This window comes from Phalacrocorax aristotelis, chromosome 4, assembly GCF_949628215.1.
Source record: "Phalacrocorax aristotelis chromosome 4, bGulAri2.1, whole genome shotgun sequence".
Lineage (NCBI taxonomy): Eukaryota > Metazoa > Chordata > Aves > Suliformes > Phalacrocoracidae > Phalacrocorax > Phalacrocorax aristotelis.
In genome coordinates this window covers 34,563,501-34,577,888 of record NC_134279.1, presented here as the reverse complement: position 1 = coordinate 34,577,888, position 14,388 = coordinate 34,563,501, and the positions used below count along the sequence as shown (strand labels likewise).

The 14,388-nt window shown below is 43.1% G+C and overlaps 1 protein-coding gene across 3 annotated transcripts in view; it reads left to right on the top strand.

The window, feature by feature from the left end:
• The first annotated feature begins 718 nt into the window (after window positions 1–718).
• SH3D19 (SH3 domain containing 19) overlaps window positions 719–14,388 on the top strand; it is a 91,844-nt gene continuing 78,174 nt past the window's right edge. For 2 of the 3 annotated variants that reach the window (XM_075090923.1, XM_075090921.1), the window contains exon 1: window positions 751–1,002. In XM_075090923.1, coding sequence (XP_074947024.1) covers window positions 879–1,002 — 124 coding nt within the window. In that variant the 5' untranslated portion in view covers window positions 751–878. Of the gene's footprint in view, window positions 1,003–14,388 lie in introns of all 3 variants that reach the window. The other variant, XM_075090922.1, reaches the window with a different exon arrangement.

The following is a 14,388-nucleotide window of genomic DNA, read 5'->3' as shown; positions in this document are numbered from 1 at the left end:
CCGTAAGACCACTTCTCCTCAAGTGGTTTAAACCACTATATCGAACCCCATGCCAAGAAATACATCCTCCTGACCGCCAGTTAGGAGCCGGCCGCCGTTTGAGCGCCGGCCTTCCCTCAGCCCTAAGCCGACGGGCCACCCAGGACCCGGCTCGGCAAGGTCGGGCTGCTGGTCTAACCCTGTCGGCACCGCACACTGCTCCCGGGCCGCCCACCCGGCTCGCAGCACCGACCTTCTTCACCTCCTCACCCTCATCGTGAAGGGAGGAAGACCTCGGACCCCCTCCCCGCAAGCCCTTCCCTTAGCGGCGGGCTGCTCGGGTTCAGACGCCCCCGCTCGGCACCGGCGGTGGCCCCTCTGCGGAGCCCGACCTGCCTTCGCCCGCCCGCCCGGCCCCGCGGCGAGGTGCGGGGGACGGCGAGGTGCGGGGGACGGCGAGGTGCCCGCCGCGGTGCAGGGCCGCCCCGTACCTCCCCCCGCCGCAGCCTCCTCCGCCCCCTTTTGTGGCGGTGCCAGGCGGCCGCCGGGTTTCCTGCTGACGCCGGAGAGCCGCGGATGGGCAGGAAAGGCCGCCGCCGCCGCCGCCGCCTCCTCCTCCTCCTCCTCCTCCTCCTCCTCCTCCTCCTCCTCCTCCTCCTCTTCTTCTTCTTCTCCTCCTCCTCCTCCTCCCGCCCGCTGGCTCCCGCCTCGCCCCCGCTCGCCTCGCCGGCAGGATCGCGGAGCGGCCCGGGCTGAAAGCTCGCCGGGAGACGCGGGGCGGAGAGGGCGCAGGTGCGGCTCAGGCCCGGGGATCGTGGGGGCCGGGCGGCCGCGCCGAGGGGACGACCGGGCGGGAAGGCCCCCGGCCGCGGGCGGACATGGCAGCCCCCGCTTCTTAAATGCGTCCAGCCGCCCCCCTGCCCCCGCCGCCGATGGCCGAAGCCTGGAGGTTGGAGGAGGACGAGGAGGAGCTGCGGGAGCTCGGCAGGAGGCACCGGAGGGTCGCCCTGGGCTCGGCGGCAGGTGAGGGGCGGGGGCGCGGCGGGCCGTGGCGTCGCTTGCTTCGGGCTCGCCCTGGCCCGCTCGCCGGGTCCGAATCGCTGTCGGGGGCCGGGCGGCCGTGGCGGAGCCGCCCCGGTGTGCGGCCGCCCCAGCCGGCATCTCCCCGGCTCGGGTCAGCTCAGGTGCACGCGAGCCACCGGCTGGCGCGAGCCGCGAGCGCGCTCTGCCCGCGGGCGCTCCTCCCCGGGGCGCAGCCCCAGGGCCTTACGAGCTAATGCCAACATCCACGCGCGCTGTGCGCCAGGGACGTGTCCAGAGGCTTGGGGTGCCATGTACCAACAGAGTACCGATTTTTCTGCAAAATTCCCAGGTGGAGGAACGTCTAGATACACGAGTTACCCACACGTAACCATTTCCACGTAGGTACAGGCGGCAGGCCTTGGCAAACGAGGCAAGCGTTGGTGTGTATGAGAAGGCACAGGGACGGGAGCTTGGGAGCAAAGCCGGTTGTTACGGCTTGATAGAGGCGCTTGCAGGTCACAACCAGCTTTTATTTGAAATGGTGAAATCCAGTGGTCTCTGGCAGCAATTTGAAGTATTTAATTCAGACATCATTTTTAATTGAAGGGCAATGGAAGTCACTGAGGTGTGAATGCAGCATTTCCTTTTCTGTCAATGTAAAATTCCCTCCAGAATGAATAATTTCCCAAGGTCTGCTTCCAGGGAAGATACCAGTCACACCGCATATTTAAAGTTGAATTCCAAATATTCTGATTTTTAGTAATAATGATACAACCCTAGCGAGGTAGTAACTTCTACAGCTCATGTGGTTTTGAATCCATTTGAGGAACAAGAAATTGAGTGTCCCCTCGTAGATGGCAGAAACACAGCAATTTGAGGGACTGCAGAGGAAAACTTGCAACATGCAGGCCCTGGTTCTTCCACCCTGTGGCTTCTAGTGACCCTGGTTATGTCACTGCATTTCTGGGCAGGTGCATGTTTGGCAGGAGCCTATTGAAACCTCTCTGTGTGTGCAGGGTTTTGCCTTGTCTAGGGTAGGGTGCAGAAAAAAAAAAGTTGGTTCCTATATGGTTTCCTCAACAGCTAAATGTTAGAGCTGCTAGTTAGGATGTCTGTTTTTTAAAAGTGAGTGGAGATTTTTATTAGCAGAAAGCATATAATTACTTCTAAAGTTTATATTTGTACATGATCTTTGCCACCTTCTTGTGTAACAAAGCTTGTTCCCAGAGTTTCTTTGGCGGAATGCTACTAATCGGTAATGAAGGGCCTGTGTCCTATTTTTTAATCTTTATTATTATTTTGTCCTGACAACCATGCTTTGAAAGGGGCCCAGCACTGTTTACCTTACTAGTGTAAAGTATGTGTGAATGACTAGCGATCTGCCTTCACTGTCTCGCCTTCTTTCCATCTGTTCGCAAGACTCTGCAGTGGAAAATGGCACGAAAACTCTCAGCGGAGTGGAGAGTATCACCCGAGGTGGATGAGTGTGCTGTTCTTCCCTTACTTGACAATTGTCTTATTTCATTTTTTACAAGCTTATTGAAAATAAGTGCGCCCTTTTTTTGCATGTAATATGCAGTTACACTGCGAAAATGGTAAATAGGTGTTAAATAAGCCTGCTGGATATTTTTGCAGGGTTTAAGAAATGTTGTAGTTGCACCTTAGCAGACTGTCAACTTAAGCGTATCAGTCTGTTAAAACTTATTGTGAGTGCAAGCAACTTAAATTTCTGGTATGCTCAGCTTATGCATGAGAGTGCACAAGGGCAATTGGTCACCTTTGTCCTGGGTGTACAAGGCGTGTATGCGAAGTAGTAGTTGAAAGGTGAAAGTTCACAAATGCTTCTGACTTACTAAACACTCAGACATGCAATTAGCACTGCCTTATTGGAGGACCACAGGAGACCGTGGAACAAAAAAGTAGTGTTTTCCCTTGAAGCTAGGCGCAGTTGTGCTATGCCAGATGCTGTAGGAAGAAGCCAGCTAAACTAATCTAACATCTTGCTGCTGCTAGAGATGTGATCTCTTTCACGGATGTGCACTTCTGCTCTCTGTCGTGTGTCAGCTCTCCTGCTTGTCCAAGCTGTTGGTGAATGAAGTCACCAAAGTTGTGGTGTGGTGGCAGACTGGGCTGATCTACCCAGTGGCCGCTGAGGCCTCTCTTGGAGCCCTAGCGCTTGCTAGAACCTGTACCAACCTGTTCTGGTGCCTTGGCCGAGCAGAGGCCTATATTTCTTGTTCTCCTCAGTGGATAGGAGCCTGCTGATTCAGCTCCCTGGAATGGTTTTGTACAGGTTCTGATGAATGTTGACGCTGGCACAAGTGAAAGACCAGGAACTTGCAGCCGGAGGGAGGTAAGAGGCTATGCCAGCCGGGAGTTGGTTTGGCTTAGGTTGCTGTGAAACCGCAGCCTGAGAGCTGTTGAGAGATCTACTCGTGGGGTTTTTTTATTTGGTTGGTTGGGGGATTGCGTGGTTGGGTTTTTTTGCGGGATTGGATTGGGGACTTTTTTGCTGGTTTAATGAGGTGAAGAGGGTTGGCTGAAGCACTAGTCAAGTGCCAGAGCTGATGTTAAAGCAGGGAATGAAAACTTGGAGATGTGAGCAGACGAGATGGGCAGAACCATCCTTGACCATGGAGTAGTCATAGATAGCTCAGCTGACTTGTCTGACTGCCTGTTTTTACCCCACTGCATGTCATGATGATGGAATTGTTTTCTCTGAATTCAAGAAAGCTTTTTGATTAGCATGTTCTGGAAAACCTGTGAGAAGATACAATGTAGAGCAATTTGAGACTCTTCTGGTGAAATGACTCTCACTGTGAGAAAATGCTGATTGATTTTTTTTTTTTTTTTTTAATATGTATAGTTTTTTTAGGCAATAGGGAGGAGAACTAGGATGCATTCTTTAAAAACTGAGAAGAATAAAAGTAGCTCTATAGGTTCATTAAATCATCTGGTCACCTGCTGTGGGAAAGGAAGCCAGTCTTCCGGGAAACTCTAAGGGTTTTTTTACTGCAATATAAGTAAGTAAAATAACGTGGTCGATTTCTGCCTCCCTTATTGCATATTTCTGTCAAATACATTATTGCTCTGGGAAGTAATAGAGAACACTGTTTTTTTACTGGATTTTTTGTTTGTTTGTTTAGCATGTTAGTATTTTTTAGTTTGTTTTTAATAAAGTGGAAACAAAAAAACCCCAACCAACCAACAACAACAACAAACCAAACTAAAATCCTATTTCCCCATGGGCTCTCTCCAGTCTAACTTTGGACCTTAATCACATGTGCTTTCCTATTTTGACTAGCTTTTTATTCTATGACTACTGACTATAAGTGGGCTTACAGGGAAGTTCATAGTCAATATAGTAAATCTTAGTTATGAACTGCATTGGTTAATTATGTGTCGTTGCTGCCACATTAGGGCTGAGGGAGAATCTCAGTATCCTGATGTCATCTAAAGTGCACAAGAAATTTTTAACATATTTAGTATCTGTATTATTTCACTTTGAATTCTGGTCAGTGTTCCTTAAGAAAGAATAGCTCATTATGGATGTGGCAGATGTTTCCTTACTTGAAAATAAAATAAAATTGACAAATATAGAAGTCAATAATGAAATTTATTTGAGTACATAATGAAGAGCTATTGTGATTTGCACTTTAATGTGTGGTTAAAAGTACAGATGGTCAATAACACAAGGAAAGGCTTTGACTTAATTTAATATTGCTGTTTTACTTATCACAAATGCTTGTCTGTGGTTTGTTCCCACACAGTGGCTGTAAACTTTGCGCGCAAGTTTTGCTATGCTGACTGAAACATTTCTGGTTTTTTGTTGGGCTTTTCTTCCCTGTTATTTCTGTTTCTTCGTAGTATTTCGGATGTTTTCTGGAACCTTTTCAACTCTTGTGGGCAATTTTAGATTATGGGTGAAACAATCTTTTGTTGGTTGGTTGATTCACTCGGTGCTTTGGTTTGTGTGGTGGTTTGGTTTTTTTTTTTTGCCAAAACAAGATCTAGTTCAGAGTTGGATCAATTCTTTACACTCCCACAACTCCCACATCAAACTGGTGCTGACTTGTTTTGGAAGATGAGAACAATGAGCTGTGTCCAATATAACAAATTAAGGTTGAATGTTTCACTGCTCAACATGCTGAGAGGTTATGGGGGTACATTTGTGTAGCGTGATGAAATTCGGTGGACAGTAATTTTCAGGCATCATGGACTTTTTACAGATAAATTAAGAATTTGGAAGAAGAATGCTCAGCAGCTCTTTCCATGTTAATGCAAAATATGTGTTTGGTGTTAAAGAGTAAAGAATAAGATGGTCTGAGATTCTTCATGAAATTCTTAAGTCTGAGACTGATTCAGTGACAATGTCCTTTAGGGTTCACTGGATCATCACATGAACAGCTTGACCTTAGTACTTCCCAAGGGGCACCAGTGACCCTGGAGCAGAGAGGAACTGTGATTAGGAAAAAGGTGGCTCTAAGAGTTAGCTGCTGTGTTCTTAAAATCTCAACTGAATCGTGTATTGAAGAAGTGGAAAGATCTGCGTCTTACAGAACAGAAGTCAGCATTGTTCAGCTGGAAACTTCCTTGCCTGCATGCCTGTGTCCTTCAGTGTTGATCTGGAAATTGTTCAACTTGTCTTTAGTGGGAGTAACCATTTATTGTCACTTTTTCAGAGAAGAAGAAAAAATCCTGATAGACTATGCATTTATTCAAGACAGTTGATCTGCTTTACCTATGATCTGCTAGCCTGTCCACATGTAAACAAAAAGCCCTTAAAAAGGTGGCTGAGAGGAGAGTTGGGGGGTTGGGGATAAGTATTTATATTATTTATTTATGTAATCCATTAGCTCACAAGTTCAAGAAGCAGTGGATTTGATTGCTGGCTGGGCATCTCTTCCCTCTTTCTCCCAGGATTCAGTCTGTTGGTTTTGTAGTCCCAATGCAGGCTCAAAGGCTTCAGTTTTAATAATTGCTTGAGGCACCACCACAGTAAACACTTAAAATTCAGAGAGCATGAATACTGTAATTCTGTAATAATCTCTGACTGGTGCAAATGTGTTGTATCATGATAAGTATTAAAAAGATTACCTGATTAGGCCTTTTCCATAGCCCGTTGAAGTTACTGCACCCGTTTCCATTAAATTTCATAGTCTCTGAATTTAGCTTGCTTGAGGTAAATAGAAGATACTAACTAAAGCTTCTGTGGCAGTTAAATAATGTAGCCTGTATGTGGAAATTCATCAACATATCTTGAAATTCAAGTGTACTGTCAGTGATGAGACAAAAAAGCTGCTTGCAGTTACTTGGCCAAGAGTGTAGACTGAACCATGGAGAATGTTGTGTCTTCTGAAGAAACAACCCTTCTGAAAATGTAGGCTGCTCTAATGAAAATAACTTAACTTCTGATAGTCAACAGGGTGATTCCCTAGCCAAGGGAACTGTAGAAGGACAAATAATAGTAAGTATTATTAAGTGATGAAATGGACCTTCATTTAGGTTATAGCCAAAGCAAGGCACAAAAATGTATCATTGCATAAGGAGCAATGAGTTTGTAGCCAAAGAGAATAACCTATTGAGTTATGATTGCCCAAAGACTATGCTGTTAACTGCATTGCAAGCAATCATTTCCTGTCAAGGTAACATTATGATAAATCAGGGTTGTTGCATAAGGAATGGGGATAGACAGCAAAGGGCAGAATGAGTCATAACCTTATTGCAAGAAGCTTTTACCATAGTGGTTGTTGTTTACAGATGGAAAAAAAAAACCTTCAATATTTGTAAATAAATTTATCAGTATTTACTTTTGACAAGTACAGCCTTGATTTAAAATCTGGAAACAACAGGGAAGCTGTGTTGACACTCTCTGCATTAAAAGCTGATGTAGTTCTGTGTGTGTTTCAATAAGTATCTCATACAATATGTGCAGTATAAAAACAAATTTTATTTTGATAGCGAGTAAAGCCATTTGACATCAACTTCTTCTGTTGATGCTTATTATCTACAGCTCAGTACAGTGCTTTACATTTAGCATAATTTCAGTTCTTTGCTTTGGTGTTTTTTGGCTGGAAGGTAGCTCTGGGGTCACCTAGTCCAGCCTCCTGCTTGAAGCAGGACTGTTGCCAAGGCTAGATCCACCCAGCCAAGGCTTTGTCAAGCTGCGCCTTGAAAAGTCTCCAAAAAGAGAGGGATTTGCCCCCTCTGCAGGTAACCTTCTCCAGTGCTGCACTACCTCCTAGTGAAGGAATTTTGCCCTCACATTCAGCTGGAACCTCCCAAGCCACAGTTGTGACCATTGCCCCTTGTAGCATTGTCCACCAATACCATGAAAAGTTTGGCATTTGGGATCTTTGTTACTACCCTTCAAGTAGCTGTCTGCTGCTGTTACATAGCTCCCTTGCATCCTCTTTGCCAGCCTGAAGAAGACCGTCCCTTTCAACCTTCTCGTTGTGCAGCCCTCTCTTATTCAGGTTCTCAAACTGTACAAAAATGGGGTGGAAGCACTGGCTTTGTCGCTCACCAAGATTTTTACTCTTCTCTTGAAAAATGGCATGCACCAAAGTTACTGAAGCGCTCCAACAGCAGACTTGGGAAGACAATATATCATCTGTTTATCTGTGGTTTATGCTTGGCAAGCATCTTTCCCTTCAGTGAAGGACAAAAATAAGCATAGATTTAGTGGTTGATGGCACATAGCAGGAAAACTTCCTTTTTCCCGCAATATTGTATGAATTTTGAAAGACACAGGATTTTATGGATATTGATATTTTTAAATTGACCATCTGATGTGGTGCTGTGTTACACTAACTGCTTTGGGTGGTGTTGTCAATCACCAGAGATTTTTATGGATTGCATGCGTTAGTCCAAAAACATCAATTTGACATTCTGACTTGAGAATTTAGGCTCTTCTTACAAGATTTAATGGAATTCTAAATAAGATGCTTCAAAGATGAACTTAATTGGTTTCTGAATTATTGCATATATTGCAAAACAAATCTGTACCTACTTTTTATGGCTGTATGTAACTGTATTTGGGTCCAGCTTGAAGGGCTGGATGAAAGCAAGGCTGAAAATATTCACACCGTAGTAGAAGCTGAATGCAACAGATCTTACTGTTCATTTCCTTTCCTCCCACCTTCCCCCTCCCCCCCCCCCCCCCCCCAAGCTTTTTGTTTATTTTGTGTGTGAGTCACCACCTCAGTCAGCTTGTTCAGGCTTTTGGAGAAAATGTGATTGGATCAGAACATGCAGAAGATTTCAAATGCTTGACATTGTCACTCCTATAACTAATACGGTGTATTGCCTCAGCCTTTTAGAGCCACAACGGTAGCTCATATGTGCCCCATTGTGCAAACTGCAAAAAACATGGAACAAGAATTTTGTTATTTTTCATGTCCTTAGGAATGTCATACTGGATCAGACAAATGGTTTATCTTCTCAGGTAACCTGTTTCTTACATTTGCCTACAGACGTCTTTAGGAAAGTATGCAAGAAACATCTAGGATTCAATTTTTACTTCCAAGAGAGATTCCTTTCCCTCTTCAGTCAATGTCTTAGCAACTTCTTGGAGGCTGCATATGAAAGGTTCTGCTAAATAGTTGCCGGTGGGTTCATCTCTCATGAATTGAATATCTTTTTTTTAATCCACTCACACTTTTGGTCTTCAAGTCTTACATGGTGATAAGGAACACAATTATTCATTAAATAAAATCAGTTGCCACCTTTTACATGCTCATTGGTGTTTTTACTGGGTATTCACTACTACTTGAATTATGATGATAAATCTCTTATATATATTTTGCTTTTTAATACGTTTTTGAGCACAGCGATTTACAGTCTTAAAAACTTAGGTAAATTTTCTGTGTTTCCTACAGAGGGGTTTCTGATCCATTCTCCTTCTAGGTAGAATATTGTACGCCTAAAAGAAGCCATTTACTTTTTTTCTTCAGCTATAACATTTTGCTTGTATTTATAAGAGGTAAGCTAAAATTAATATCAATTGTTTTCTTAAGGTGATAAATTTGTATTCATCATGCACTCTGTCTTGCTTTAAAACCTGAGCACTCAATGTCACAGATCTGCACCTGAAAATTTATTCACGTTGTGCACATCTGCGTTAAATCATTTACAAGGATTTCTGAGTGAACAGTGTGCTGTGATGTTATTTATTATTAAAATCCTCTTGGCTCATCCTATTGGAGCGATGGGACATAAATGCCTGGAAACAAGCTCAGCATTTTGGTAACTTTCTCATAATAAATTGCTCCATCAGCGTGCTCTACTCATTTTATGACTGCCTGCACTGTAAATCTTGGGTGCAGAAACTAATAGAAATGTGAGACTTGGGATCAAAGTAAAAGTTTTGGAAAAAATCTCTGTCCTTCCACTTAGTGCTTTGAAAACAGTATTGTCAGGTGCCACAGTTTATCTGATAGCCAATGCTGTAAGCTTTGTCATTTGTCATAAGCTTGTCAACCTTTGCAAGTACGTCTGAAGAAACACCCAGTGATCTCTAGACTGGAATGGTGAAGTTCACCTGAGAACGGAGTTCCTGAGGGTGGGATGCCTGTCAGGTGGATTGATGTCAGTGGATGATCTAGATTGATGATCTACCACATCTGTTGTTTAAGCAGGTCAAGACAGTGCTTGGAAGAGCGTCGCTACCAGCATGGGACAGGTATCACTGAATGATTAGATGGGATAATGCTGCAGACCTCATGTATCCAGTGGTCATGGGCATAACTTCATGATAACAGAATTCTATTTTTTCATGCTGGTGTGCAAACCTTGCTGTAGATCACCACTACCATCTCTGGGAAATGCACTGTAGCTGCTGCTGTGGCATTAGGCACACTTCATTTCTCTAATTGCCCTCCCCTAGTTTGACGTTGGTAGATCTATTATCAAGAACTATTTCAGTGAGGTGTGTCATTATGATATTTTACTCTTGGCACCTTAGCAATGTAGAGGTACTTACTAGCGTATTTGGAGAGGTTGGATGCCTCTGACAGAATCTGTAGGCCTTTTTGGTGTGTGCACAGGAGTGGGAAAAGAAGAGGTCTGGGAGCGTGTGGGAGGAGAGGTATTTGTCCAAGGTACCGAAGAATTGGAATGGCCTCTGCCAGCATTACCATAGTGCCCAGGAAACCTGGGTTTATCTGTAGTAAACACAGGGTCCTTTGTTTTGAGTGTTTCTGGATGCTTATGGCTTTGCCATCCTTTTGCTTGGTCATTTTAAGTTAGTTGCCTTATGGTTTTCGAAGCCTCTAATTGAACAGTAGGGAAACTGCTTCGTGTTACCATGAGTAAATGAGTGCATTTGGGAGACTGATGTCAAGATTCACTAGCCTGATGTCAAGGCTAGAAGCAGCTAAAAAAAAACTTTTATAATAGCTGCTTTTGCTGTTGTGTATTTTTTGAGAGGCTGGAAGGAGGAGGCAATACAGTTGCTAAACATTTGGAAAAACAGATTAAAAGGGTCTGTGAAATACTGTAATTTCTCAGGAGTCCAGAGATAGGTGCAGTCAACTTTTATCTAAAGTACAAGGGCCACATGTGAAGAATGAAAGGTATATGCATCCGAGTGGTTGTTTATAAGGCATTTCTTAGAACTGTGACTTAGAGCTTTCATTTTGTACATGGAGAGACCACAGTATTTTTATTATTATTTGTATGTTTTGTAAATCTTGTTGACTTCAACCATGTTTTCAATTTTTAAATAAAAAATCTACACCAAGCTGTGTGGTGTGAACCATACTTAGTTTTGCTGAGCATGCTTGAAGTTCTTACCGAGTGGTATAAAAGCCCTGTGCTCTGGAAGGGCTGCCTGCCTCTCTTTCATCACAGCAGGTGGTGTTTCTGTTCTGTGACTTGCTATTTCCTTGTTGTGCTCCTCTTTTTTTTTCCCTCCTGTCTTCTCTCTTTATAAAAACATTGTTATCTTCTCTTTTGGAGCTTGGGAGGATATCTGTATGTTCCCCACTGGTTAGGCAAGTGGACGTGTGTTAAGACAGTCATGGCACTGGTGTCGAGTGGCTGCATCTTTCTGTCCTTGTAGTCGCTGAGGACCTGTGGGCTTCCTCAGTAATCCGCTGTTCTTCGGCACTCTCGCTGATTAGCCAGGGCTTCTGATGTACTCCCACTGTTAGAATTGGCCTTCCATTTCAAATTCCTATCTCAAGTTGTAGTAAGACCCTAGTTTAGTGTTGGTCAGATGAGTGCACACCTTCATTTCCTCATGGACTGGGCTGATGCAAAAGGCGTGGCTACAGAGGGATCACACTCACTGCACAGACGGGCCTTCTGCAAGAGGTTAAATCACGGCGCAAGGAATCCAGCTGTACATAGTGGATTCTGGTCAGGATGGTCCTCAAGGACCAAAGGGCACATGCGTGCAGATTCAAACGCACACGTTACACAAATAAAGGAGTCTGAGATACCTTAAAGAGGATTCGGTAGGTGTTTAATGCTTACCTTGGAATAGATGTGGATAAACTCATTTCACACCTCAGTAAAATGTCTTCAGAATGCCAGGTGACTCACATCTTAAAAAATGAGTTTTAGATGCTGATATCTACATTATCAAATAATATGCATTAAAATATGATACGTTTCAAGAACAGGCAAGTGCTTGGCTACCTGTTGTATGGAATACTAGCTTAGAGTTGCACAACTCCGAAGCATGTGCTCAAAGCTAATGGATGAGGCTTATCTCAGGTTGCAACAGTTTCTTGGTATATACCAACATCATTAAACAAATAAAATTTTTACACCTTTGAATTAGTCCTTTTTATGATGTTTCTAGATCTTGTAATCTTTGCTTTATGATAAAGTGCAAGAGACCTTTTAGGGAATAATCCATTTTGTGGTACTTAAGAAAAATCCAATGCATGTGAGAAGCAACTGTTATATTCACTTTCCCAGATTTTTTTATTTCTGTGTGACTGTTGGGCAGAATTACCAATGTCACTGGAGGGGAATATTTTGTAATAGGCTAATTTCAAATGTACTTCTATAGAAAATCAGTACTTGCAACAAAATCATTGAGGTTTGAGAATGTTCTCTTGTTAGGTGTCTTTATGGGGACCGGGTGAACAATTTGGGGATTCTTTCATCATAAATAGTGACAAGGGACCACAAAATATTCCAAGCACAAGCTATTGAGTATTTCAGTGTTACCTTAAGACAAATAAATACTGTTACATTTCTGTTCTGTTGTACTGTTACTGGTACATTTCTTCTATTTTTATAGAGGCTGTTCTTTTATGGTTGAGTGTGTTACAGTCTTTTATTTTAATAAGTAATTTTCTTTGTGTCATTTCATCCCCCTAGTCTCCAAATTCCTCCCAAAGTGCAGACCTATGTACTTACTTGTACTCACCATTTCTAATTCCTAAACTGGAAGCGGCGTCATCTCTATTGCTATCAGTGGCTTCACAGGATGGAATAATCAAGAAAGGATTTTTCTTATTTTTGTTCTAAAGATGAATTCCTTTCCCGTGGTACAGAAGTGGGAATATCTTCTGTTGGTAGTGCTATCCAGCACTTTATTGTGAATCCATGTTCACACACATTAAGTAAGACTTAATTTCCCAGCGTGTAATGCATAAAATTACACTGGGGACATTTATTATTGAGGTTTGCCATCTCAACAATCAAAACATATTGTTTTGGGTAAGCAAATTCAGAAAGCTTTTAATTGCCCGGTGGGACGGGATTGTTGCATTGGCAGGGAGGTTGGGAAGGGTGAAATCTGAAAAATGTCTAACATTGAAGAATAAATATTCTTCCTATATAGTGTAGTAGATGGAGATTCTATCTTTTGAAAGTAATAAGGTAGGGTGTGATTTCTCAAAAATTGTAAATGGTTATCTGAAATGTATACAACAAAGGCTGTTTCTGCGACACATGGTTTTGTACTGTGTAGGGCAAAGGAAATTGCTTAAATGGTGGAAATGGTATCCCCTGCAGCCATAGCCTCAAATTATCCTGCCTGTGGCCAGGAATGCACAAGTTTAGGAAACTGTTGTTCAACAGAAAAAGAATCCAAACCAAACAAGCAAAATGCCCTGTAGAAAACATAATTTAAATATTATTTTTAGAAAGCCTTTTATCATTATTGCCCTAGTCACTCAAGAGCAATATTTCTCTGTGCATATATTAAGTCTCCCGACATGGAGTGTGCCCCTGATGGGTGTGGTGAGGGACATGTTGTGACAGGTAAGCCTACCTACGCACAGGTGTTCAAAGCTGGAGGCTCTTTAGGTGCTGGGTATGCTGGTCCACAAGCAGGGCAAACCCCTGAGGAGAAAAATATCTAAATATATTTGGATCTTGATAGGATGCATGAACGTTTATAAGATGCTCTATTAATACAGTGTAGGAGCCAGGAGTTTATTCACACGTGTCTAACTCTATTGCATTTGTTGCATGGTGTGTATCAGCACCCTATGGCAGGCAGACACGCCATAAGACTGAGCACTGTTGTCTAGTTGAGGAATATGCAGAGCCTCCTCAAGCATGCTGAATCTCAGATTTGGGAAGAAAAAAAGAGTACTGGGCTCTTGAAAGATAATTTCCTTTTACTGGCAATTTACAGAGAAATGTTTTTCAGAAATGTTAGATTTAACACTTCTGAAATGCCTAGAGAAGAAGGTATTTTGTGGTTATAAATCTATTGTCTGTCAAAAAGTTGAGTCAATTGGTATATTCTTCATGCAAGTATATAAAAACATGTAGTAGTAGGGCTTGTCTTGAGTAGCTCCCACTGTGATTCTGGCGGTGTGTGGATACCTATATCTGCTTGAACCTGAAGTACATAATCTAAGAATTACGTTGCACTGATCAGCTGGTATGTCTTGAATGAAGATGTGGTGATTTGTGCTTTCTGGAGTTGCTGTTTTCTTGAGAAAAGAGCTTTATAAACAACTGTGTCATAAATTTCCTTCTTAAACAAGCAGAGTAGAAGGTACAAGTGTGGTAACATATGCATATGCTGTGTATATTTGATTGCTTATATACTTTGTTTATCATGCGTGGCCTGAGAGCAAGACTGGTTCCTGGTGCTGAGTTTAGTCTAGGTTCTTATAACATGGACTTTCTGAGAAGCAGTGAGAGCTGGCACAGCCTGATTCCTTTCTCTCTTGTTTTGGCATCAGCCTTACTCTTATGCTGGTGCATGTGTTCACACTGATGCATGCGCGCTTTTGCTGTTGCAATGGAGGAGTAACGTAGGAGCAAGAGTGAGGGGGTGGAAATTCAGAGTCACAAAACCAAATCAGCACCAAATGTAGCACTGGCAAATGTGGCCTCTGTTGTCCAGTAAATTCTTTTTTCACTTATATGTTGTGCAAGTGCACAAAAGGCTTTAAAGGTGACTAT